Source organism: Corvus kubaryi, unplaced genomic scaffold (assembly GCF_017639235.1).
Source record: "Corvus kubaryi isolate FWS band 111438036 unplaced genomic scaffold, C.kubaryi_AGA036_p1.0 37396, whole genome shotgun sequence".
Classification (NCBI taxonomy): Eukaryota; Metazoa; Chordata; class Aves; order Passeriformes; family Corvidae; genus Corvus; species Corvus kubaryi.
This window is the reverse complement of record NW_024581135.1, coordinates 15649775-15673645: the sequence shown is the minus strand read 5'-3', so window position 1 is coordinate 15673645 and position 23871 is coordinate 15649775. Positions and strand designations below refer to the sequence as shown.

The 23871-nt window shown below is 57.9% G+C and overlaps 1 protein-coding gene across 1 annotated transcript in view; it reads left to right on the top strand.

The window, feature by feature from the left end:
• IHH (Indian hedgehog signaling molecule) overlaps nucleotides 1-11610 on the top strand; it is a 13290-nt gene extending 1680 nt beyond the window's left edge. The window contains exons 3-5 of the mRNA XM_042040528.1: nucleotides 6-276; nucleotides 5970-6231; nucleotides 9303-11610. Of these exons, the coding sequence (XP_041896462.1) occupies nucleotides 6-276; nucleotides 5970-6231; nucleotides 9303-9964 (1195 nt within the window). The 3' untranslated portion in view covers nucleotides 9965-11610. The remainder of the gene's footprint in view (nucleotides 1-5; nucleotides 277-5969; nucleotides 6232-9302) is intronic.
• The last annotated feature ends 12261 nt before the right edge of the window (nucleotides 11611-23871 follow it).

Below are 23871 nucleotides of genomic sequence, written 5' to 3'. Positions count from 1 at the left end.
CTGAGCGGGTGCGCGCTGCTGCTGGCGCCGGCCGTGCTCTGCTGCGGGCCGGGCAGGGTGGTGGGCAGCCGCCGCCGCCCGCCCCGCAAGCTCATCCCGCTCGCCTACAAGCAGTTCAGCCCCAACGTCCCCGAGAAGACGCTGGGGGCTAGCGGCCGCTACGAGGGCAAGATCGCGCGTAACTCGGAGCGCTTCAAGGAGCTGACGCCCAACTACAACCCCGACATCATCTTCAAGGACGAGGAGAACACTGGCGCCGACCGGCTCATGACCCAGGTACGGCCCCGCTGCCGCCCGGTTCTACCCCCGCGCCGGGCATCTGCAGGCACCGGGACTGCCCCAGAGCGCCTTGCTACCCACTCTCCGGGAACCGTGCGGGCCCGGCGCTGCGGCTTCCCCGTCCTGCCCCGGGCATCCCGGTGCCGGGTCCGGGCTGCCGGCGTGCAGCGAGTGCATCTCCCTTCGTCGGGCTCTGCAAAGCTCTGTCCCTTCGGCTGCGCTGTGCGCGTCGGACAGCACGCTGCGCCTTGGGACGGCAGCACCCTGCTCCCGGAACCGGCAGCACCTTGTCCCCCGAGATGGCAGCACCTTGCCCCACTGCTCTTCGGAGCCTGTGGCAGCCGTGTCTGGCTGCACCCTGAGGTACGCCCTTGTGACTCCCGAGCTGGCAACAGTTTGCGTTGCTGCCCCTCAACTCTCGTCCCACTGGCCCCCAGGCTGGTATAACCCTGCACTCCAAGCTGGCAGCAGCCGTCCCTGGTGCCCCGGAGCTATGCCACACTGCCCCCGATCCGGCAGCATCCTTCCACATCCCCTCGATCCGGCAGGGCTGTGCCGCGCTGTTCCCTGGTCAGGCAGCACCCTGCCCCATGCAGCCATGTCGCCCTTGCCCCTCTACTCTGCCTGCCCAGTGGCAGAACAGGCAGCCTGCCTGTTGGATCCGAGGGACAGACCGGAGCCTGGTGTGCTGGCAGGGAGCAGAGTAGGTTCCAGGAGTGCTCTTGCTGACCTCGTCCCCACTCTGACACTGAAACCCTCAGTGCCCCCCTCTTGTTGCACATCTCGTGTGGGATGGTGAAGGGTGCTCAGTGGGAACTGCTTGCTGTGCTCAGGGCTGGGGACAACCTGTTACTGCAAATGCCCTGTTGCTGTCAGCTTACAAGTGCCCTGGGCCGGCAGGAGGGACGGGGGGGTGGACGACACAGACGACAGCAGAGGAGGGGGGGTGATGCTGGACGAAGGTTACTCTGTGTTTTAATATTGCCAGGAGAATGCCTGAGGGTTTCAGGAATGCAGATAAGGAGCCGCACGGCCTTGCTAAGAAACCTGGCCACCAGCCTCAGCAGGGTTACAGCCTTAACAAGATCCTGGGGGAAGCAGAGGGCAGCTGGGGCTGTCCTTCTGACCACTGCATCCCCCGGTCAGGGGCTGGCGGATGGGTGAACATGGGTGACTGTCATGGTCGGCACTGAACAAAGCCCTGGCCATAGTTTCTGACCAAGGTGTTGATAACATTAGGAGGTAAGGCTGCTTGGGTGCTGGCTTGACAGCTCTTCAACCCCGTGTGCCCTGAGAGCAGGTCCCTTAGGGCAGGGACCATGGTCCAGCTTGGTTTTCAGGCTGGGGACTGTAGCAGAGGGACCGGGATCCCCCTGCAAGGCAGCAAGCTTAGGGAGTTGCACAAGTTGTGGTTGCTGGTGACTGGAGCCCTGGGGCTGGGCTGTAACCTGCCTTCCCTGGGGAACAGCTTCAGGGATATTTGAGGAAGCAGTGAGCTCCGCTGGTCCATGCATCGGGGAAGCAGTGGACATCATTGGAGGCAGGAGAGTGCTTCTCGCCGTGTTTTCTCCTGAGAGCGCTCCCACCACCTTCTCTAATCCAGGCAGTGCCCCTCAGCACACCTGGGAGAGGGAGGGCTCTGTGTCCCACCTGCCAGCCTAACGTATCATGCTGTACCACTGCCTTGTTGGCAGAGTACCTAGAAGCATCCTGGTCTTCTTGGGCTGCACAAACGAGGGTTTACTCCAGCAGGGTCCCTGGCCACCACACGTCCATGCACAGATGGGTACCACCATGCCTTGGGCAGCTCTGCAAGCAGTTGTTCCTCTTGCTATGGAGGTAGCATGATTTCTGCCATCCCACAGCCCTCTGGAATATTTCTGTGGCTCCTGGCTGGAGGAGATGCCCTCAGATATGGGAATTCTGGCTTTGACACCATGTCCTGTGTTGGTATGGGTTGGGAAAGGCCATTGACCCAACTCCTTGTCCCTTCCCCCAGAGCACTGGCTTTTACTGCTGTTGACTCACTTCAAACCTGTTTTCTTTCCCCAAGTCCAAGGGTCTGGGTGTCCCAGGCAGCCGGAAGATGTCGCCTGCTTAGAGGAGTGGGTAGTGCTGCTCTCTGCCCGCCTTTCCTTTATCGTTTCATCTTCCTCAAGAATTCCAGTGTGTTTGCTCTCACTGGTCCCACTCGGAGGTGCTGAGATAAGGCTGGAGGCAGAACCTGCCTCACCTCTCCCCAGGAGCCTGGCCCAGGAATGCCATGGGTCCCCTGCCCCCATGGAGTCCCCAACTCAGCCTCTCCCTACCCCAGCCATCATCACTTGCAGCCACTCTTTGCCCAACTGACACAGAGACCATCCTTGCAGTGGTGAGGAATCTCTCATGCAGACCTTGGGGTAGGACTTTTGGCTTCCTTTGGGGGAAGCCTCACTTCAGGAGGAGATGCTAGTAAGACCCCTCTTCTCCTGGCCAGACTCTGGACATGGGAGTAGCTGTGGCCAAGCTCCATTCACAACGCCTCTTCTGAGACTGTGGTCACACCTGAATGTCCTTCATACTTTTCCTGAGATGACCCTGGAGTCCCTGCTGACTGCACCCCATCTTGGAGCTCTGCCCTGCTGCCTTCCCTAAAGTGGTTTGGCTTGCCCCACAGGACATGGTTCTGTCCCCATTATGGACACAAAAAGAGAGATGCAAGGATTGGGCAGAAGGTGGGTAGAGCTCCTTTGCTCAGCCCAGCCCAACATCCCCAGGGTCTTCACCATGAGGTACATGGGACAGCAGAGGCACCAGTTTAGTGTGGTCATATGAGACCCCATCCTGCATGTCAGCTGGGGGTGCTGGTCATCTGCACCACTACAGGGACAAGCTGTGCCCTCGCTGCAATCACCATCAAACACACACCCTGTGGTCAGCCCATGCTGATGAGTTTTCTGCTCTCTGCCTACCTGATTGTGCAGGCAGCAGAGTCCCTGGGCAGGCAATGCCCATCCCTACCTACTTCGTGCAGCTCATGCCCGCTCCCTGACTATTGCTGCTGGCTCTTTACCCATCCCTGTCCATCCCTGTCCATCTCTGTCCATCCCTGTCCATCTCTGTCCATCCCTGTCGTTTGTTGTCTTCTTTGTGCCTCCTGTGCCTGCTCCCTGCTCGTCCCCACCCTGCACATCACTGCTCAGCCTTGCCTATCACTGCTTGCTCTCTACTTACTTTTGCTCATCCCTGCCTGTTTCTCCTTCATAGTTGCTTCTTCCCTGCCCATCCATGACTGTTCCTTGTCCGCTGCTGCCCTGCCCACCAGTTCCCCACCCGTTAGTACGTGCTTCCTCCCCGACCTTCCTGAGCCTGCCTGGTCCTTGTCCATCAGTACCTGCTCCTAGCCCGTCCCTGCTGGTCCCCTCCCGCGCTCTGACACCTGCTGGCCACCGATGGCACCGACAGAGCCGGGGACGGGGTGCTCCAGGGCTCTGCCTGACTCTGTCCCTGCCTGGGGGAAAAGGCTTGCACAGTCTCGTTGTTTTTTTGTGCGGGCAGAGTGCCCCTGGAGGACAGAAGGGCTGGGGCAGTGAGGGCCGGAGGGGTGCCCAGAGCGGGGTGCTGGCATGGTAGTGGCAAGAGAGTGCCTGGAGTGTTGCCCGGGGGATGCAGGGGAGCTTCAGGGATTCCCTCCTTGCTTCCAGTGCTGAACTGCCTTACTGCGGGGTCCCGCTGGGGCTGGGGACCTTGGGAACAGCTTGTCCCATGTGCCAAGTGGCACCATGGTGGTGCTGGACGGGGACAAAAGTCACTCTCCTCCCTATTCCTCCTCCCCTCACCTAGCAAACTGTTTGTCCAGCACCTTCCTAGCTTATCTCCCCACGCCCAGGGAGCTGTGGGATGACGGCAGACCTCATGTGGGGCAAAGGCCTGCCTGGCACTGCCCTTCCCAGGGCCTGGACCCTGCCAAGTGCAAGCAGGCTTCCCCAAGAGCAGCAGCGCCCACCTTCCTAGGATGGGAGCAGGTGCTTGGGGATAGGGTGATGACCTACATTTTGGTCCCTGCGGAAGCAGTGCTGGGGCATTTCTGAGCCCAGGGATGTAGCCAGCATCAGGTTTTAGAGCCCTGGCTCATGCTTGCTGTAACTGTCTCAAGACCCACAACACGGTGGTGGGGAGTTCCAGTACTGAGCTGGCATCAGGCAAAAACATCCCCAGCAGTGGCTCTTTTTTAAGCTGCTGTCCATTAATTTCATTTAATGCTTCCCAGGACTGGTTTTGTGCATGACTATGAATGCTCTGTCCTTTGCCTTGATTTTATGGGACTCATTGTTTCCTGGGGAATGGCAGTGAGAGGAGCATCGGAGTCTTTTACCTCTGTGGAGGCAGAGCTCTCCCACCCAGCGAGCACTGGCCAGTGACAGTGGGACTCCTGATCCAGCTGGAGGCCTCAGAACCAGCTGTACCTGTGGCCGTGACCCTCAGCCCCTGGAGATGGCATAAAAACACCCCAGTCCCAGCTTGTCTCTTTTAAATTGTCATTGGTTTTATACACAGTTTCACTTGGTGTGATTCTTAGGGTGTGCTGTGCAGGGCCAGGTGTTTGATCCTATGGGTCACTTCCAACTCACTCTGTTCTGTGATTCTTCAGGACCTCACAGAATTTCCTTTTTGGGCTGCACAGTCTTAGTCCATTCACCTGGTTTTCTGTAGAAGCTCCCATGTTGCTTTTCCTACACCTTTTCTATCTCTTCTCTATCCCTTTAGCATCAGGGCAAGGGACAAAAAGCTGGGGCTGTGCTTTTGCAAGTCAAGCCTGCAGAGTTTTGGTCTTTCCCTGACTTTCATCTGTGGCTGGGGAGTGTGGGGCAGGGGAGGACAGGGCTGGGAGGACTGTGAAACAGGCAGTTGGGACTGGCATCCCTCTGCTTGCTGGGAGGACTGCCATGGGCACCGTACTTGCATGCGTGACCTCTGTGGCCACCACATCTGAGGCTTTTAAGATCCACTCCTGTTCCTCAGCCCAGGATTTTCAGCCCTTGTGGTGCAGAGAGGTGAAGGGGGCTTCTTGCCACATCCTTTCTGTTCCAGCACAACAGAGTTCTTGGGCAGGTTTGGCACTTCCCACAGGAGCAGAGGCTGGATGAAGCTATGAGGCTGCTCAGTGCTGTGTCCTGGCTACTCAGGAGCTGAGGAGCCAGACCAAGCAGAGCTGTGCTGAGGACCGGGCAGGATGTTTCATTTGTGCCTGGAGGCAGCCCTAGAGACCCTGGGAGCTCCTCCCAGCCAGGAAGCAGCAGGACTGAAGCTCCTGTATCCTCCTCCTGTCAGATGGGAACCGCAGGGGTACAGTTAGCACAGGGCAGGTGTCCAGTGAGCAGAGAGGGTGTTTCAGCCCAGTGCAGGCTGCATTGCCCAACAGGCTCTCAAATGAGCCTGGAATTGGGGGAGAGAGGGAGGAGGAGAAGGGTACCCTGTTGGATGCACACTCCTCCGCCCAACAGTGGGGTATCAGGCTCTGCAGGGAGTTTGGAGACCATGGGATAGACAAGGCACCTCATATTCTCAGATCTTCCTCTGCTGGACCAGCCCCCAAGGGCCTGAGGGCCCAGGAAGGCTTAATGGAAGCATGGTGGGATGCAGCCTGCCAACTAGGCAGCTAATTCCTCCTTCCAAAAAGCTTTTACTGACTCTGTCCCTCTGCTCTACAGCGCTGCAAGGACCGCTTGAACTCCCTGGCCATCTCTGTCATGAATCAGTGGCCAGGGGTGAAGCTGAGAGTGACAGAGGGCTGGGATGAGGATGGGCACCACTCGGAAGAGTCACTGCATTACGAGGGCCGAGCTGTGGACATCACAACCTCGGACAGGGACCGCAACAAGTACGGCATGCTGGCTCGCCTGGCCGTGGAGGCTGGCTTCGACTGGGTCTACTACGAGTCCAAGGCACACATCCACTGCTCCGTCAAGTCAGGTAAGACTGGGTGGGGGGCAGTGAGCGGAGCTAGGAGCCAGACCCCCTCTTGCAGTGTACCCAGGGAGCCTGGCTGGCTGGCTGGGGTGCTCTTGCAGGGGGTGCTGGCTCTTGCATCCTGATTTCCGTATCTGGGCCGACAGTCAGGTGAGGAGTGAGTCACACACCTGTGGCCAGCCATTTCGATGGGGCAAATTCCCTATCTGGCTCCCATAGACCTACATCTTGACCCACCCACTCTATCCTCCTCCTTTTCTCAGCCCACATCCCTTTCTCTCCCAGCCTGACCCCCCAGTTTTCCCATCGCACCTATCTGCCCTGCCTCTGCCCTTGCAGTCCCTTAGTGCCCATGCTCAGCCTCATCCAGCCCTGCTCTGCTCCGCTGCTGGCTGCTTTTGAGCTTATGCTGCGGCAGCAGCATCTGCCCATCCCTGCCTAGCCAGGCTTGGGGTCAGGGACACCAGGCAGGGACAGGCCAGGGCACCCTGGGATCAGCTCTTGGCTGTGCAGCACCATGTGCAGAGAGGGAGCAGAGCTGGGTGGTGCTTTGAGGGGTGCTGTCATCGCTGATGGTGTTTGCTTTCTCCTGTGCGGTGCAGTGGGGGCGGCGGGGTGGAGGCAGGGGGAGCCGCTCTCAGGCCCTGCCCGTGGCCGGGAGGGGATCGCGTGGGGTGCGAGCCCCCCGCAGCCCGGGAGGAGCGGCGCTGCCCGGGATGCGGCTCCCGCAGGAGCGGCCGCGCTGGCTGCGGGCTGCAGAGGGCAGCAGCGCCCCGCGCACGGCGCCGGCCCGCGCCGGGAGGGGCCGTGCTGTGCCCGTGTCGCGACAGGCCGGGGAGGGCTCTGCTGCTCCTGGGCTGGCCTGGGCACGGGGGCAGCCTCGGCGGCTGCTGGCACTCGCAGCCCGCGCGGCAGGGCCGTGCCCGCCCACGGAGCCCTCGCACACACGCCCACACCCCTGCCCGCACACCCGAGGGCCGCACGCCCCGCGCGGTGCCGGGGCCGGTGTGTCTGTGCTGCCCTGCGTCTCTCGGCCCCGGGCTCACTTCCCACCGCACTGTGCCTGTCCTACTGCCCTAGCCCGCAGCCAGCGGCTCGACACCCCCAGACGCCAGCCTGGCCCCCCGCACTGACCCGCTCCCCGTGCTGATGCCAGGACGGGCACAACGCCGGCCGGCGACGGAAGTGGGGCGACCACGCCGCAGAGAGGGAGCGATGCACCCCCGAAGAAGAGGGGCAAAACGTGGCCGGAGGACCAGGGCTCCCGTGCCCCGGGGCACCCTGTGGGGCTGGCAGGAGGAGTGGGGCCAGGCTCTGAAGCAAGGACCATGACCCCACAGCCATGAGGCTGGCCAGAGGAGTGGGGCTGTGCCCCTGGAGAAAGACACAGGCTCTTGAATCCTGGGATGTTCCCCTTGGACCAACCGAAGAGGGATGCCATAATGCAAGCAGCAGACTGGGGCCCTGAGGCCTTGAAGGGCTTCTAGAGGCTAGTCATATTCCCCTCACTCTGCAGCAGCTCCTCAGGGCTCTGAGTCCCCCATATTTATCCCCAAGGCCATGGGGAACCCAAGAGTGCGTGGTGGAAGCCGTGGGGTACACATCCTGATCCCCTCAGAACTGTGTACAGAGGGCAGCCGGGCTGCCCCTGCCTCTTAGTAAATGGCTTTTATTTTTGTATGAATGGCCACATGGCCTGTTGTATGTATTGTGTCTCCTTGGGTCCTTCCCTGCAACCACCTACCCCTCCATGCCCAACACCTATGCCCTCCACTTCTGCCAGGCACCCCTCTCACCCTCCTGCAACCCCTCCTCATGGCTCTGCTGCCAGCCAGGGGATGCAGGGTGCAGGATTTGGGACCTGGACTCTGGGGCAAGGACAGGGTGGACACTGCACCTCATCTGAGCAATAAAAGGATTCTGTCCCAGAGATGGATGCCTCTCTTCATGGGCCTGGGGGCTGGGATTTGGCTCTGCCCAAACCTGGGGAGTGATGGGGGCAGTGCCATCTGGGTGGGGACACTCAGGGATTAGATGAGGGAGCTGGGAGAGAGCCCTGAGAAGGGGCTAAGAGCTCAAGGATGTAACTGTGCAGGGCTAGGAGCAGGACCCTTAGATGAGATGCCACTGGCAGATGATGGGAGGGCATCATATAGACACTGAGATGGGAGTTGCTGGGACTCGGGAGAACACTGCTGCTGAGGTAGCTAACCACCATTCCTTGGGAAGCCAGGGTTCCCCTGCTGAGTGCCAGAATGGGCCCCTGGTGACACTTGGTGACTTGCTGCATTTTTTCATCTGGGAACGGGTAGGACCCTTGTGCCACCATCCCAGGAGACAAGCCACAGAGAATTTGGGTTTTTTTACCCTGTGACAATCATTAGGGAAGCTCTGCCCAGGAGGCTGATGGCTTTTGCACAATGATGGCCACAGGTTGTGGCCAACTCCCGACAACCCAGAGAAGCAGGAGCTGGCTGACTTCAGTGGTGCAGGGGTGAGCAGGTGGGAGAAGGAAGCAGGACTGCCACATGGGGCGAAGGGGTGCTGCAGTGCTGGGAAAGGGCGCTGCATCCTGCGCTGTTCCTTGCAGCATCCTCCCAAGCAGTACCGAGGACCAGCACTGCAGGGAACGGAGATGCTGTGGGCATATGCAAAGTGAGACCAAGCACTCTGCTCCTCAGCCTGCCACTGTCTCAGTGCTCTGCCTCTGCTTTTTCAAACTTCAGGTGCCCCCTGGTAGTGTTCTGCACGTTTCAGGCTGTGGTTGTGTCCCACTCTGCCTGCCTGTTTTGGGCTTTGGGACCTGGCTCTGTACAGCAGGCTCAATGCCATGGGACCGTGCTGGAGTCCCCAGGTGCCCCCTCAAGTGACATGGTGGCTGGGGGATGAGGCGCCTAGGGGAAATTTATGGCTGGGGGTGTGTAGGAAACAAGCTCACATTGCTGATGCCAGGGCGGGGTTATCCCTGGGTGGGCAAAGCCAGGCAGACTGGGAAGGTGTCTATGCACAGTGGAAAGGTGGTGCTGAGGGTGTGGCTGATGGGTAACCCTCCTGTCCTCTCTCTCCCTGCGCAGAGCACTCGGCCGCTGCGAAGACGGGGGGCTGCTTTCCCGGGCGGGCACTGGCAACGCTGGAGGACGGTGCCCAGACGCCACTGTGGGCACTGCGCCCGGGCCAGCGAGTGCTGGCAATGGACGGGGCGGGCAGGCCCACCTACAGTGACTTCTTGGCTTTCCTGGACAAGGAGCCCCGTGCCCTCACCACCTTCCACGTCATCGAGACACAGGAGCCGCCCCGGCGCCTGGTCCTGACGCCCACCCACCTGCTCTTTGTGGCAGAGAACGCTTCGGCGCCCACCGCCCACTTCCGCCCCATCTTTGCCAGCCTTGTGCACCCAGGACACTTCGTGCTGGTGGTGGCTGCGGGGGGCAGCTTGCAGCCTGCTGAAGTGGTGCGGGTGTGGGACCGGAGAGACGTGGGAGCCTATGCCCCGCTGACACGCCATGGGACACTGGTGGTGGACGGCGTGGTGGCCTCCTGCTTTGCTCTGGTGCAGGAGCAACAGCTGGCACAGCTGGCCTTCTGGCCACTCCGGCTCTACCACAGCCTGGTGGGGTGGCCAGGGGTGCAGGGGGATGGTGTGCACTGGTACTCAGGACTGCTCTACCGCCTGGGCAGGCTGCTCCTGCCCCCTGACAGCTTCCACCCACTGGGGATATCCCAGGCGGAGAGCTGAGGGTGCACCACAGCCCCAGCCAGCACAGCTGGTGGAGGTGGTGGCTGCAGGGTGACTCACTGGGGGCCAGCACCCCCTCCCAAAGCTGGGTGCCCATGGGGAGCTGCCTCCAGCCCTGCCTGCTTGGGGTACAGCCACCTCCTGGTTGGGGAGCACCGAAGCTCCATGGTGTGCCTCCTCCCTGTTCACCACCTCACCCCTGCTCCTGGGGACAGGAGAGAGGCATGAAGGGTTTTCCCCGGGACAGGAGGTGCCCCCGGCTGGATCCACATGCTGCTATGTGTGTGTGTGTGTGCGATGTGTGTGTGCATGTGCCAAATTAGCTAATGATGGAGGTCTGATAGACGAGTGGGAGGGGGAAGAGGAGAGAGCCCTGGCTGCTCCGCTGTGGCTCCCAGCCTGCCTGCACCCAGTGGGTAAGTTCTGGGAGAGGGGCCCAGGGCCCTTTGCTGGGCAGCCTGCGTGGGAATGCAGGCAATGCTGTTTCCACCCCTGGGACATGGCAGCTGGGAGGAGAGTGACCCAAGTACTGGGACTGTGCCTTGTCCTTAGCCCATGTGCAGGGGCACCCAAAACAAGCAGGGGTGGGGGTCTGGCACTGCTCTGGCATGAGACCTCTGGCTTGGTGACACAAGTGCCGCTGGAGTGATAGACTGGGGAGTGAGATGCCCCAAGCCAGCAACCAGAGCCACCCAGCTGGGCATCCCGTGGGGCCGCTGTGGCAGCATGGGGTGCTCTGACTGGCAAGAGCGGGCTGCAGAGGCAGGCACATGGGCAGAAGGGTGCAAATGCCAGCCAGGCATAGCCACGCACTGGTAGGAGCAAGCGTGGGGACAGTCAGGGCTGCAACCCCAGCCTGCTGGAGTCTGAAGAAAGAGGCAGAGGAGAAAACCTTGAATCCAGCCTTGAACTGGCTCAGCCCAAAAGCCTTTCCCCACCCCAAAGCTAAAAAAACTCCTCAAGCTTCAGACCCTGGCTGGCCTGACCTCCCCAAGCCCTCAGTACCCCAAACCCTCAGGTTTGGTACTTGCTTCCAGCACAATTTCTGTATTTTCTCTACTGAGACTGATACATAAAAGACCAAATTTGGTCTATTTTCCTTTTTTTTTTTTTTTTTTAATGTCTGGGCCCCTCCCCAAACCCCCAGTTCATTGCTGCTCACCCACTCCTGGGATATGGGGAGAGTCCCATCAGAGATGCAGCCACAGTTTCCCCACTCCAAATCCTAGCTAGGGCCTCAGCCTTCCCTAGCTCCACGTAAGTGGAGGGGAGGGGGCTGAGGGAGGCTGTGACCCGTGTCCCCCCCGTAGCATTGCGCATCTTTATTTATTTATCTGCTCTTTGTATGTACCATAGATGGGAGGCAGTGTGGGCGCGTGCAGGGTGAGACGGAAGTGCGGGGCAGGGGTGGGAAATTGTTTGGGTGGGGGGGGGGGGGGTGATTTTTTTTTTTTTTAAACAAAAAGCAGAAATTATTTAAAGATTATTTTAAAGCACAGCTTTTATGGTGATTGTTGTCCAGGATGAAGTGAGAGAGCGCAAGCATGGCCAATGGCAGGTGTATTTTTGTCTCTTCACTGGATGTACCTTTTCAGGTTGGGGACGCAGCCCAATAAATCCATCGTCTCCCTGGAGGGAGCTCTGAACTCTGGTGCAGGGAGGGCAGGCAGGGATCGGGGATGCTTACTGTGCCCATTGTTAAGGGCCAGGCAGGGCTAGAGGGCGTCTTGTGCTTCTCTAGGAACAAGATTTGGTAACCCCGGTGCCCTCTACCCGGAAGGATGACATCTCTCTCCTCACTACTTCATCCATACCCAGGGGAAGTGGGCAGCTGGAGGCTGTGGGATTGACCCAGTCTACACGGGACCAAACTGTCATTAGGGCTACCTGGAAACTAGGGCAAGTGGGGCAGGATATAGTAGGGACAGCCAGTGTGGGGCTGCCAGGGATATCTCTATGTCCCAGTCTGGACTCACCACCTCAGTGCCTGTCCATCCTTCTGTACCACCCCCAATCACCACAACAACCACTGACCCAGAGGATGGACCCTGTATCCTGTAGACAGGTTTCCAATGTCACTAGTGCCAGTCAGTGCTGTCCCTCACCCTTTGTCAGCCCTCTCCCCCCTCTACTCCATCCCCATGGCAGCAGAAGGAGAGTCCACCAGCCAGCACCCCACACAGCCTCCCCATACCTGTCCCACCCACACACGTCTCTGTACACACCCTGCCCCATCTCCAAGCTGCCCCGCCGTGGTCTCCTGGGCCGTGCTGGGATCAGGATCTTCCTAGGGCTTTCCCTGGGCCCCACAGCATGGCAAGTGTGAAGCAATTCGGCAGCAGGCTGTCAGCGAGGGCCCTCATCACCGGGCTAATTTAAGGGCTCTGCAAGGCGGCAGAGCTAATTTAATTAGGTTCTTATTACAGAGAAGGACAAATTGGTCCCCGGGGGGGCCGCGGGGTCAGGCTTTCGAGAGGTGCTTTATGGAGTGAAATTTCAATCAGGCTGTTGTCGCAGGCAGGGGGAGCCAGAGGCAGGGGATGCATGAGGAGAGGATACGCTCTTTGGGGTGACCGCTGGGGGAGACCATCTCCAGGTCCAGGTTTTTAGGGAATCAGTGAGTGTGGGGGAAGAATTCTTTGCCCCATTCGGGGGATGCTGCAGGGTATGTGGCGGCTGCTTTGGGGTGGAGGCAGGGAAAGCAGGGAGGGCCTGGCTCTGAGCTGGCTTCAGGGCAGTGAGAGGAAGGGGAAACACCCGTGAGTAAGATGCTGGGGTCTTTCTGAAGCTCTATTAACTCCCCCATAGCTCTATAACCCCTCATGTAAAGAATCTTGAGGACGAAATGATGTCCAGCTGACAGACAGGACTTACCGGGGTCTCTTCTTTGCCTGGATGTCATCCCCTATCTTGTCACTCAGCCCCAGGAGAACCAGGACAGCCTGGGAGCTGCCCCACTGCCCGTGGGCACCTGAAGCAGTCCCATCTCCCAGCATGCCAGTCCCAGGCGAGGGGTGGTCCCAGCAGGGTCCCAGATGGGCGGTGATGGATGGGGATGCTGGTGGGTGGCCGGCAGAAGGGCCGGGCTGGAGGGTCCCACAATGGATGTCTCTCCATCAATTTGTTCTCGTTACCATATGAATGGTGGGTGGGAGGGAGAGGAAGGGCATGTGGCGACAGGAGACACCCCCACATGTTCCCATCTGGGGTAGCACGGCCCCTCCCCATCCCTCCAACCATGTCTGAGCGTATTAAACCAGCTCCAACAACCCCCGGCCTCTAATTCAGCAGAAGAGAGGTGCCACCCCCTATTCAGAGCCTTGAAAAGGCTACAGGGTCCGGCGCTGTTAACAACGGGGGACATGGTCCCCGTCCCCGCCTCTCCCGTCTGTCCCCTTGCCCCACGGCCTTCTGCCGTGGCAGCGCCAGCCAAGCTCGCTCCCGGCTGGCCCGCTGGGTGCTGGGGTCCCGGCAACGGAGCGCCAGGGGAGCACTGGGGCTTAGGCAATGGGAGCGGAGCCTCTTGGAAGAATCCCGTTTGTGGCAGTTTTGAGTGGCACGAGAACGACAGCAGGGTGGGATCCAACCAGTGTCCAAGGCCAAACCTGCCCTGCGGAGCGGCAATGTCTCTGGGCACGGCCGTGGTGTGTCCCCATCGTCCCTGAGCTCCGGGTCCAATGAGGTCCCCATGGCCCGGGCTGTGACATGACTGGGGAGTGGTGGGGGGGTCACCCCAAAATATCTGTGCCTGAGGACATCGGTACAGCAGGTTGCAGGAACCCTCCTCCCAGCGAGGGCTGACCGACCCATAGCCGCCCGCCAAAAATCCCGGGAGAAGCTGCCCAGCCCGGCTGAGCCCTGCACGCTGCCCGCCCGCAGGTGCCCGCAGAGGCACTCGGTACCAGCCTCCCGCTCTCACTTGCATTAGCCTAATTAAACTTGATGGCTTTTCGGAATGCTGCTGCTCCGGGAGCAGGGGCAGGACCCCGCTCTCTGCAGCGCTGTTATGGTTGGGGGGGGGGGTGGGGGGGTGTCCCAACACACTGTCCCCGAGCCCACGGAGCCCCGGGGAGGGGGGTCGTGGTGTGTGCTGCTGAGCCCATCCCGCACCCCGAACTCCTCCTCCATCTCCCCCTCTGTCCCGAGCCCCCCCACCTCTTGCCCCTCTCTCAACCGTGGCACCCGTGTGAGAGCAACGTTGGGAACATCCCCGCACTGCCGGTGCTGCAGAGCCCCTCTGCCTGCGCGTGGCAGCTTCTCCCGGGCGGGGATTGGAGGTGTTTTAGCAGGCAACAGCCTCCGGGAGTCAACCAGAGCCTGCTGTGCCTGGATGAACACCGCGGACAGCCAGACAGATGATTTATGACAGTATGCATCCCCCCACTACACATACTTTTATCCCCTGGACAGACACCTGCCCACCACCGCACTAGACACCCACCAGACACCCACCAGACACCCACCAGATCTCAGAACCGCCATCCAGTGCCACAAATTACTCTCTTTCCAGCTTTATATTCCAGGAGCACCCAGATGTCCCTGTGTCCCTGATCTCTGTCCCCTCCAGGAACAAGCTGGGGGGTACATGCACTTGGCCTATAGCGACAGCAAGGCAGTGTGAGGACAACAGGACATGGGCACTCTATGGCAGTGCCCACCTCTGCAGCCATACCCATCCCTGCAGCCATACCCACCCCACATCTGCCAGGTGCAGAGAGTACTCTGGAGCCATGGAGGAGGCTGACAACCTGTCCCACCACACAGGGTGAGCCTTGCCAACCCTCCTGCTGGTGAGGCACCCTTAGCTCCTGCTCCCACATTGTGGGGTACAGAGCTAACGCATCAACGCCACCCTTTCCCTTCCCTTACCCCCTCCCCAGTCACCAGGACACACTCAGTACCCACAGTGGGTCCCTGCTGCAGAACTGGCAGAGCTGGGGGTGATGCCAGTGGTCCCCACCCTCCAAACAAGTGAGAGGCAGGCAGGGGTACCTGGGGACAATGCAGGGGGCAGCTGGCATCAATTGCTACCTCGTGTCCCAGTATGAGATGGGGGCTCCCAGCGCTGTGAGAGCAGCGAGCAGGATACAGCCCCAGGAGAAACGCCACTGCCATCCAGCACAGGCTTCCACGAGTGGCTGTGTGGTGCCCTGGGGGGGACAGGGGTGGGGGGTGTGTGAGTATGTGCCCACATGCTGGGGACGAGTAAGAATCTAATCAGGGTCCTTTTCCGTAATAAATCATTTGTCTTAATCCAACGCCCTCCCTCCTGCTCTAATAACTCCCAGCGCTGGGCCCCACAGCCACAACAATGCAGCTAATGGAACAATTTATTTTCATAATGGTGCTGGTGGGGAGAAGGGGTGGCCGGGGTGGGGGCAGCATGGTCTAGGGCAGGAGTTTCTAATTAGTGAATGAAATTTGATGTAAGGCTGGAGGAAGATGGATTCGCTTCCTGACAAGGGGCCTTTCAGCTCATCAAAGCACCCGCACAGGGAGGTAAATTAAATTATTTCTAATTCTTCACTAACCTCCAGGGAGTCACCCTTCCACCAGCAAAAGGTGGGTCCATTCCTGAAATGAGAGGCACTTGAAGGACTGAGGTTAGGTAGAAGGGACCGATGTAAAAGATGGGGATGACAAGATGGGATGGGGTGGGACAGAGGAGCAGGAGAGGCTGCCACTGACTTTGCTGGAAAAATAGGGAGGGAAAAGATGGTGATGGAGGGAAGAGTTGCAAATGGTCAATAAATAAACAACTCCAGGGACTAATGACTAATTTGCTGTGAGTTTTCTATCCATCCCTGTCACCTAACTGGAGTAGAGCTGAAACACAGCCGGTGCTGGGATGGAGCAGAGCAGCCCAGCAGCAAGGAAACAGCATCCCAGCCCTCAGGGAATTTGAGCAGGAACAGCACTTGACTGTGAAGGGGTGACTGATGCCAAAGCAGGCAAAGGGCCCAGTGTAGGGGATTGCTTCAACAAAGGCTCTTGTTTTCACATCTTTGTATAATTTAAGGCCAACACCAATGAGGTTAATGCTTATGGCATAAAGCTGTTCTTGGGATACACAGTATTTTTTTCTAAATGCCCAGCTCCTGCAGACCTGTGATGGAGAGAACAAGTGCACTCCCTCCTAGCTCTCCCTCTTGCAGAGAGACCTTCCAGTGTCAGCCTGCCACTAACGGAGATGTCCCTATTACCAGAGTGCAAAGACGACTTGGTGCTGTGACTGAAATCAGCCCCTGGCTCTACGTGGAGCAGGGAGCATTGCAAGCTGCCCCAAAAGCAGCTAGGGCCATGTCACAGCTCTACTCCCTGTGGGGCCAAGGAAGCCCACTCAGGGACAGCAGGCGGGTTCCCAGGGGACTTGCCATATGAAATCGTGGACTACATTTCCTCCAAGATCTGCCCTCCCAGCCATCCTCAGCACTGCCAAGCAGTCATGATTGCAGCACAGCCCACGGAGTGAAACAGGGGGATTAGGGGGGCTGTGTCTGACTGCAGGGAGCTGGGGAGGCACAGCAGAGGCAGGGCCCTGCAGCAGTGCCCGAGCTTGCTGCTGGCTGGGCAGCATAGTCCCCTCCCCATCGCTGAGTGAGGTGGAGCTGGGACAGGCGCAGAGCCGGCTGTGCTGACCCAACACTCCAGGAATTTAATTTGTTTAATATATTCCCTGGGAAAGAAGAAAATAAATAAGTGGCACCTTGCTTGCCCCCATGTCTCACTCTCACAACGGAGGTGTCAGCTTAACGAGCCGAAGCCCTCAGCCTGATTAACCAGCCCCTGCTCCCGCTAATAGGGAGCCACCGAGCAGCGTGATTGATGTATGGAGAGCATTAGCCCCCCCAGCCTGGTGCTGGACTGCTGGGCGGGGACACCATGCCCGCCCCAGCCCCTTTGCTCCCGCACTCCGTACCCAGGCCCTGGTCAAGGGCATGTCAAAGGCTTCCTCTTGCCCCAGGAGAGAGTATCCTGCCCCATGGCTCTGTGGCATAGACAGTACCCGAACATGAAGCTGGGGCTGCTTCCGACTCTGGAGGCAGGGACGGACACACTGGTGTCTGTCTTTCCACTGCCTGTGAGTCTGTGTGGCACCTTCTCAAAACAGGGACTGAGGACCAGAGTTGTGCAGGGGCTTTGTGCTGAGCTCTAGGTCTCATCCACACTGTCCCCCATGGGCTGGGGTAGGGACACTTGAGGCACAGGGATGTGACAGTGACAATCCAGAGGGAGCCTACAACTCTTGGTAGTTCCTTCAAGGTTTTTTTGCAGTGAGCCCTTGCCATACTCGTAGGGAAAGACACTCCCCCTTTTCACATCCACTCCTCACTCAGGCTCTTCTGCAGCCCTGCTTGCCTATGCCTTCATCTCCCGTTCCCTGGTGTCCCTGGGTCTCACTGCAGAGACGTCACCGTCTCCCACCATTCCTGTCCCATGGCATCACCACCCCCTGCCCCCACTTTGGGAAAGCGTTAATCAGCAGCCAGGGAGACAGGGTAATAAATGGTCGTTATCTTGTTAATGAGCTGACATTAATTAGAGCCCAAGGTCCTGGGAGGAGCAGCTGATTTATCCTGTCACCCCGGGAGCAGGTTAGGTGCTGACTCCATGGAAAGGCCATTAACAGGGAAGAGGTGAGGCTGTGTTTGTGGGGGAACTGGTGTGTGTGAGGGTGTCACTCCCCCTCACTCCTTCACCCCCAGAGTCCAAACCTGGCTCTGTCCCCCCCACAGGCAGCAGCTCTGGCTTTGGAACAAGACACAGTGAAGCCAAAACAGAAGATTGTGGAGGTGACAGGAAAAAATCAGAGCTGGGGGATCCTCCTGTGTGCCCAGCAATAGTGGTGCCAGGGGGAAGGTGAACCTGGCTGTGCCAGAGATGTGTGACACCGGACACAATGTGCTGGAGAGCTGTGCTGGGCAAGGGCTGTGGGAGTGGGGACATGGGGAAGTAGCAGGAGGGACACTGTGCGTTCAGTCACTTCCCTGCTTTCCTGGATGATGCTGAGCTATGGAAGATGCTGGCTTGTTTATATCTCCCCCCAAAACACTTGACCTGGGGTGAGGACAGACACTAAGGATGAGCCAAGGTGCTGCTACTTCATTTGGGGGCAAGAGGATGAAGGAGATCTCTGTGTGGATGCTGTGGGCTCATAGTGTTTCAGGATCAGGTGTTTCAGAGCAGTGAGGGGGTAACAGGACTGGAAATGTAGTGGTTATAATCTGAGTCCTTGTAAGAAATAGATCTGAGCTGACCGTGTCCCTGTCACTCCAGATCCATGTGTGGATGTGTCACTCCATCCCCATGTGTTTACAAGGGGACAAGCCCTCTGTCTCCACACTTGAGCACCTTTGCAGCGCATTGCTGAATCCCAGGAAGCTAACAGCCCTAGGGCATCCCCTGCCCGTCCCCTGCAGCCCTATGGCTGATGCTAAAGGATGCTGGCGCCCCAGCCCTGGGCAGCGCAGTGGGATCAGCTGTGACACGCCAGAGCTGCCCTGGCTATTTCTGCTGGGGCAGGCACCCTCTCTGCCCTGCCAGCCTTTCTATGCTGGCTTGCTATTCCCCTGCTCCGGAGTGGGAGCTGTTAACACGTTTTTCTGCTCAGCCTTGCCATATACCATCAGAGATGAGGCTGCTTATTTGAGGAATTGCTTGGCTAAATAAACAGCTGCCCAGAAATCCCTGCAGGAGGTCTGTCTGGGAGGGACTGAGCCGTGTTTGCTTTGCCTGTTAACCCCTTCGCTGGGGGCTGCTACCTGGCGCTCCGTGCAGAGGGAGGGTGGAGGTTGGGTACGGTGGGCAGGGGGATGGAGGCACGGGGACTTCTGCGTTCCAGGACAGATCCCCACCTGTTGGACTGAGCAGCTGATGTGCCAGGATGAAGAAACCCTCAGGAGCCTGTGGCTGCCTTGGAAGTCTCAGGGGTGGGTAGGATCAGGCCAACCCACATGAGAGGGGGTCCAGGCAGGGACAGAGTGTGGCAGTGACTGAGCACAGGAGCTTGGAAGCAGGCAGGGAGGTGGCTTCATTGACTTGTCCGCTGTCACCGTCAGAGCAGGGGCAGTCCCCTAAAGACAGATGAGAAGCCCATTTCTGCAGACAGCTGCTCTGCTCCCATGGCGGCAGTGTGGATACCTCTACCAATGTTTCTGCAGAGGGGACAGCCCCCAAGCAACCTGGGACCTTGGAACTGGCTGTGCCAGATCTGACACATGGTAGACTCAGCTCCCACCACGGCAGGGTTGATTAAGACCTATTGTCTGGTTGGTTAACAGCCCCAAGGCACTCACAGGTGACTTCAGCTGTTCATTTAGCCACAAATCATCCCTGGGCTGGCAGTTTATTTACCTTCCCCACCAGCCGCCTGTGGCTTCCCAGACTCTGGAGATAGTGGGTGGCCTGGCTGTAAGGGGCAGGGGAAGGGCAACATCCTGCTGTGGGCAATAGTCAGGGCTCCCACAAAACCTGTGAGACCCCAAAAGGGGCTTTTACACCTAGCACTTCTTACCAGGGGCTCAGCCTGCTCAGGGATGAAAGTGGGATGCTTCTACAGCCTCTCTCATGGGGGAAGAGCTAGGAAAACCTTTCTAGACAGGCTTACATCCTGTCTCACAGCACTGGTGGTGACTCCAGGCTGTATTTCTCCAGTAGCTGGCTACGGACTTTGGAATGGTGCAAGATGACCTGAGGCACCAGGTCCAGAGCAGCAAGATCTCTGCTTCTTCAGAGATGCTTTAAACAAGGTTGACACACTGTGGGTTTCTTACAGACAAGTAATTTCTAGATGTGGAAAGCTCTGGGGGCTGTGACCTGGTGAGTAGTTAATGCTTAGCAAACAGGTACAGCCATCCTGGAGACTGGGAGCTCTTTCAACACTTAAAAGCCTAAATGGCCTGGTTAGAAATCAGGGTTTCTCTCCCCTCTCTGGGATGGGCTAAGCACTGGTTCCTGCACAGTCTCTGTGTCAAAGGTAACTTCTATTGACTCAAGGCAGGAGGTGACCCAAAGCTGACAGAAGGACCTGGTGCTAAATTGTTCATCTAGGAAAGGCCAAAATCGAAGGTTAGGTGAAAATCAAGACACCCCAGCGTGGGTCAAGTCATACATTATGTCTGGGATGAAGACTCGATCCTGGGAAAATGGAAGTCTGGTCCCAGTCGGGAATTTTTTTATCAGGGTACGGATTTTCCTCGGCACCTTCGGCTTTGATCTTGGGGCAGTTGGATTTGCTGAGGGACATTACGTTGCTTCCCAAGGTGATACTGCGGAAGCAGTGGGGCTGTAAAACTGAACTGTGCTCTCAAATACTACCTGTGACTCCCATGGCTTGTTTCTGAGGGCTCAGGTACAGCTGGCAACAAATTAGGGAAGTATGTGAAGTGCTGTTGGTAGTGTTGCGGGACTCTACAGCTGCTGAAAACTTGTGTACACCAGACCCGGGTATCTTTGGTGGCCATGTGGGAGTTTGCCCTTCTAGTTTTACTCCTGGTTCTTGACATTACATGCATGGGAGTCACAATGGAGTCAATCCATTTGGGGCTATGGACATGGTAAAGAGCTCCAGTTGTCCAGCTGCACACCTTCCCGTCAGCAGTAGAAGGCTTTGCAGGGCTTATGTGTACCTGCAGGGGTGCTGCTGTTACTGCTGCTCTCAGGTGACTGAAGGAGGACTGAGCTCTGAATGTCCAGCTGAGGCACATCCAGAAAATCCCCCCAAAATACCTAGGCAAATGAAAGAATCCCAGGAAGCTCTGGGCTGTGTGAACACTCCTAGTGATGCCCACTGCCCAGCATGGGATGCTGTGATCAGGGTCTGCCCCAGAGAGGTGAGGGAGCTGAGGAATTTTACTGCTTCCTGGGCAGCATGGACCTCTTGCTGGTCTGCACTTCCTGGACAGAAATAGTCTAAGTGGTTAAAAGTGGAGGTACCTTTAGGGCACACTGAATACAAGGTGCATCAGGCAGGGGACAAATGGAGATGTTGATGGGGTGGGTTTCAGCACAGGGGAGCTGTGGGGGGACTGGGAGCAATATAATGCTGACTAGGAACATCTCCCCTAAACTCCACCTCATCCTGAACTAGGGTGGTTTCCTGGGAGAGTTTCTGTCCATAGTGCCCTGAACCCTCAAACTGGGGGAATGAGCTCTTCTTCTGGCTGGTATCTTGGTGTCTGCCACTTGTGGCTGATGCTCAGGGTTGCCTTAGACCCTCCTGTGCAGGAAGGATGCTGGGCAGAGGTGAGGGGCCAGGCCACAGTCGCATTCACTTATTACAGTCCTCTGATTTAGTTAGCAACCAGGTGAGCTGTCACTGGAGGACCTGATGGATGGGAAAGAGAGTTCCCTCCTTCCTGAGGAGGGAAATGAAGCTAATCAGACCTTGGGCACCTTAATCCAGCTCTGATCTGATTAACGACCCTGAAGACTGTGAACTCATCAGCACCCTGGCATCTATCACTGCCTTGCGTCCTGCCCCTTCTGCTGTCCACCACCCAGCCCAGCTCTTCTGCACACAACCCTGGACTCCATCTCTCTGCCTTGCATGGCATGGGCTGTGTGCCAGCTGCACCTCTTGCAGTGTCTCAGGGTCTGGTCCAAGTGTCTCCACTCATCATCCCTCCATGATTTTCCTAGATTTCTGTATTTGGATATTTCCACACAGATTTTATGGCTCTGTCAGCGATGTTTTCTTGCTTGTGCAATTCAAAGGCTCCAGCTTGGCTGGTTGTACTTGCATCACACCGGCATCAGTGAATTAGGCACTAGCATGGGCTGCTGATCCTTGGGGGAGTTGCTTGTCTTTGGAAAACCTCCTTGGGTAGTGCAGGGGACTTCCATGAGGACGGTAAGGCTGTGACTCACTGCTGACCCAAATCTCTCATTCAAGCCCTGCTCCCACTGCCTGGGCTACACTGGGTACAGTCACAAACAGTGTCAGGGCTCGCCAGGAGTTACCTGGGCTTTCCTGGGCTGTCTGTTACTCCATGGTGGTGACTGAGGCAGTGATTTCTCTGTTGTTCTCCAGTCTCTGCTCCAGGTCTCAAGGCACATTCCCTGTACAGAGCTAACAAACCACTGCAATCCTTGAAGTCAGTCCTGAGTGCTCAGATAAGGATGTGGTGCTCCCCCCTTGCCCTGTAGGCTATTGGTCTGCAGCAGAAGAGTTGTCCTACCTTCACTGTGCTCTCTGCTCCCTGGATATTTCTTGTAGTTTCTCCCTGTGTTTGGGAGTCTGTCTGCTCCATTCTTCCCCAGGTCTTGTCCCATCTGTGCCTGCTGCTTGGCTGTGCTGGCAATTTACATGGGGGGAGAGAGTGCTTGGTGTCCTTTTGCTTGTGGGGACATTGGCTTGTGTCCTGGGAAAGCAGAGGGGGATGGACTGGGGGGAGAGGAGAGGAGCCCTACAGCTTCCCTGATGGTAGAGAGGTTGGAGCAGCAGGCACAGCTGAGCTGAGGTGGAAAGGAGCACTGCTCCACCCTCAGTACCTTCTGGCCAAGTCAGGTGTATTACTGTGGGGTGACATCCACCCCAAATCCCCTTCTGAGCAAATCCAGCTCTGAGCTTTCCATGGGGCTAATTCCTGCCCCTCTGTCTCCCAGGGAGGCATCTGGAAAAGGGCTATTGTGTGTCTCTTCCCACAGAAGGATTTCAGGCCACCCGGTGAAGCTGTTTGGTGCTGGGCTCAGGCAGCGGAAGGAGGAAATTTTTGCACACACGAGACCTTTGCAGCTCTGTTCAGCAGGGATGTGTGTGCAGGGAGATCAGCAGGCTCCATACCAGACTCTACTGGTGATGGTAAGAGAAGTCCCTAGAGTTACTGAGCAGAGAAAGCATAGAAGGCAGGGGCATATGGGGCCTTCCTCAGTGTTTCTCCTCTCTGGGCATCTGCTTGCAGCCTCTGTGGCGCACAGGATACAGTGGGGTGGACCATCTCTTGCTCAGTGAATAGAGCAGTGCTGGAAATGCAGAAGGGAGAAGAAAGACAGGGACAGGAACTTCCTTCAGCCATTATTACATTTAGGCAGGGCAAGAACAGCTGCCTTACTTCCCATCCAAAGAGCAGGACCCACCACAGGGCACTAAAAAGCAGAGGCTTGTCTGACTGTGTCAGAAGGACACAAAAAAGTGGGACCCAGAGACACATAGGTGCAGACCCTTAATGGCAGAGATCCCTAAAGCACTCACATGCACTTCACCTCTCCCTGAAGGCCAGTGCCAGGGGATCTGGACCAGCTCTGCTCCTGCTTACCCACCGTTCCCAGAATAGCCAAGGCTTTCCTCTCTATCCTTCCCAGGTGTCATTCTCCAAGCTGTGTCTTGTTTAGGAAAGGTAAGATCAGGCAAATAAGTAACAATCTGCCTGTATGCACCTGCTGTGTTGGCATCTTGGACAGACATGGGTGATGGAGTGTGGTGGTCTTGTGTGTGTCCAGCTCAGGTCCACTGATCTCCCTGGATCACAGTGATGCAATGCACAGGTGGGCAATGGTGGTGATCCCTGGTGCACAGGATGCAGAGGAGCCTGCTGGTGAGTGAGTGCCTCTCCTGCCTTCCCAGCTAAGCACTCTGCCCTCCAAGTGCCTAGGGGCTCCACGGTGCCAGGGCAGCACTGGAGCCCAGCAGGGCTTTGACTACATCTGCTGAAGTCTGTCTAGTCTCTCCAGATCTCCTCCAGTCACTGCAACCATAGACCTTCCCTGCCATGGGGCTCTGGATCAGGATGATGGGCTCAGCGCCCTGAGCAGTGGGTCCTGCAGGCTGGGGGCCCTCTGGGTGTGATGGGCTGGGGAAGGGGCAGAGTAGCCCGGGTCAGCCCTTGGCGTGTGCCACTGCTGTGTCCGGGGGCTGAGGAAGCCGGAGGAGGGCGGCCGGTGGGGAGGGCGGCGGGGCGGGGGGCCGG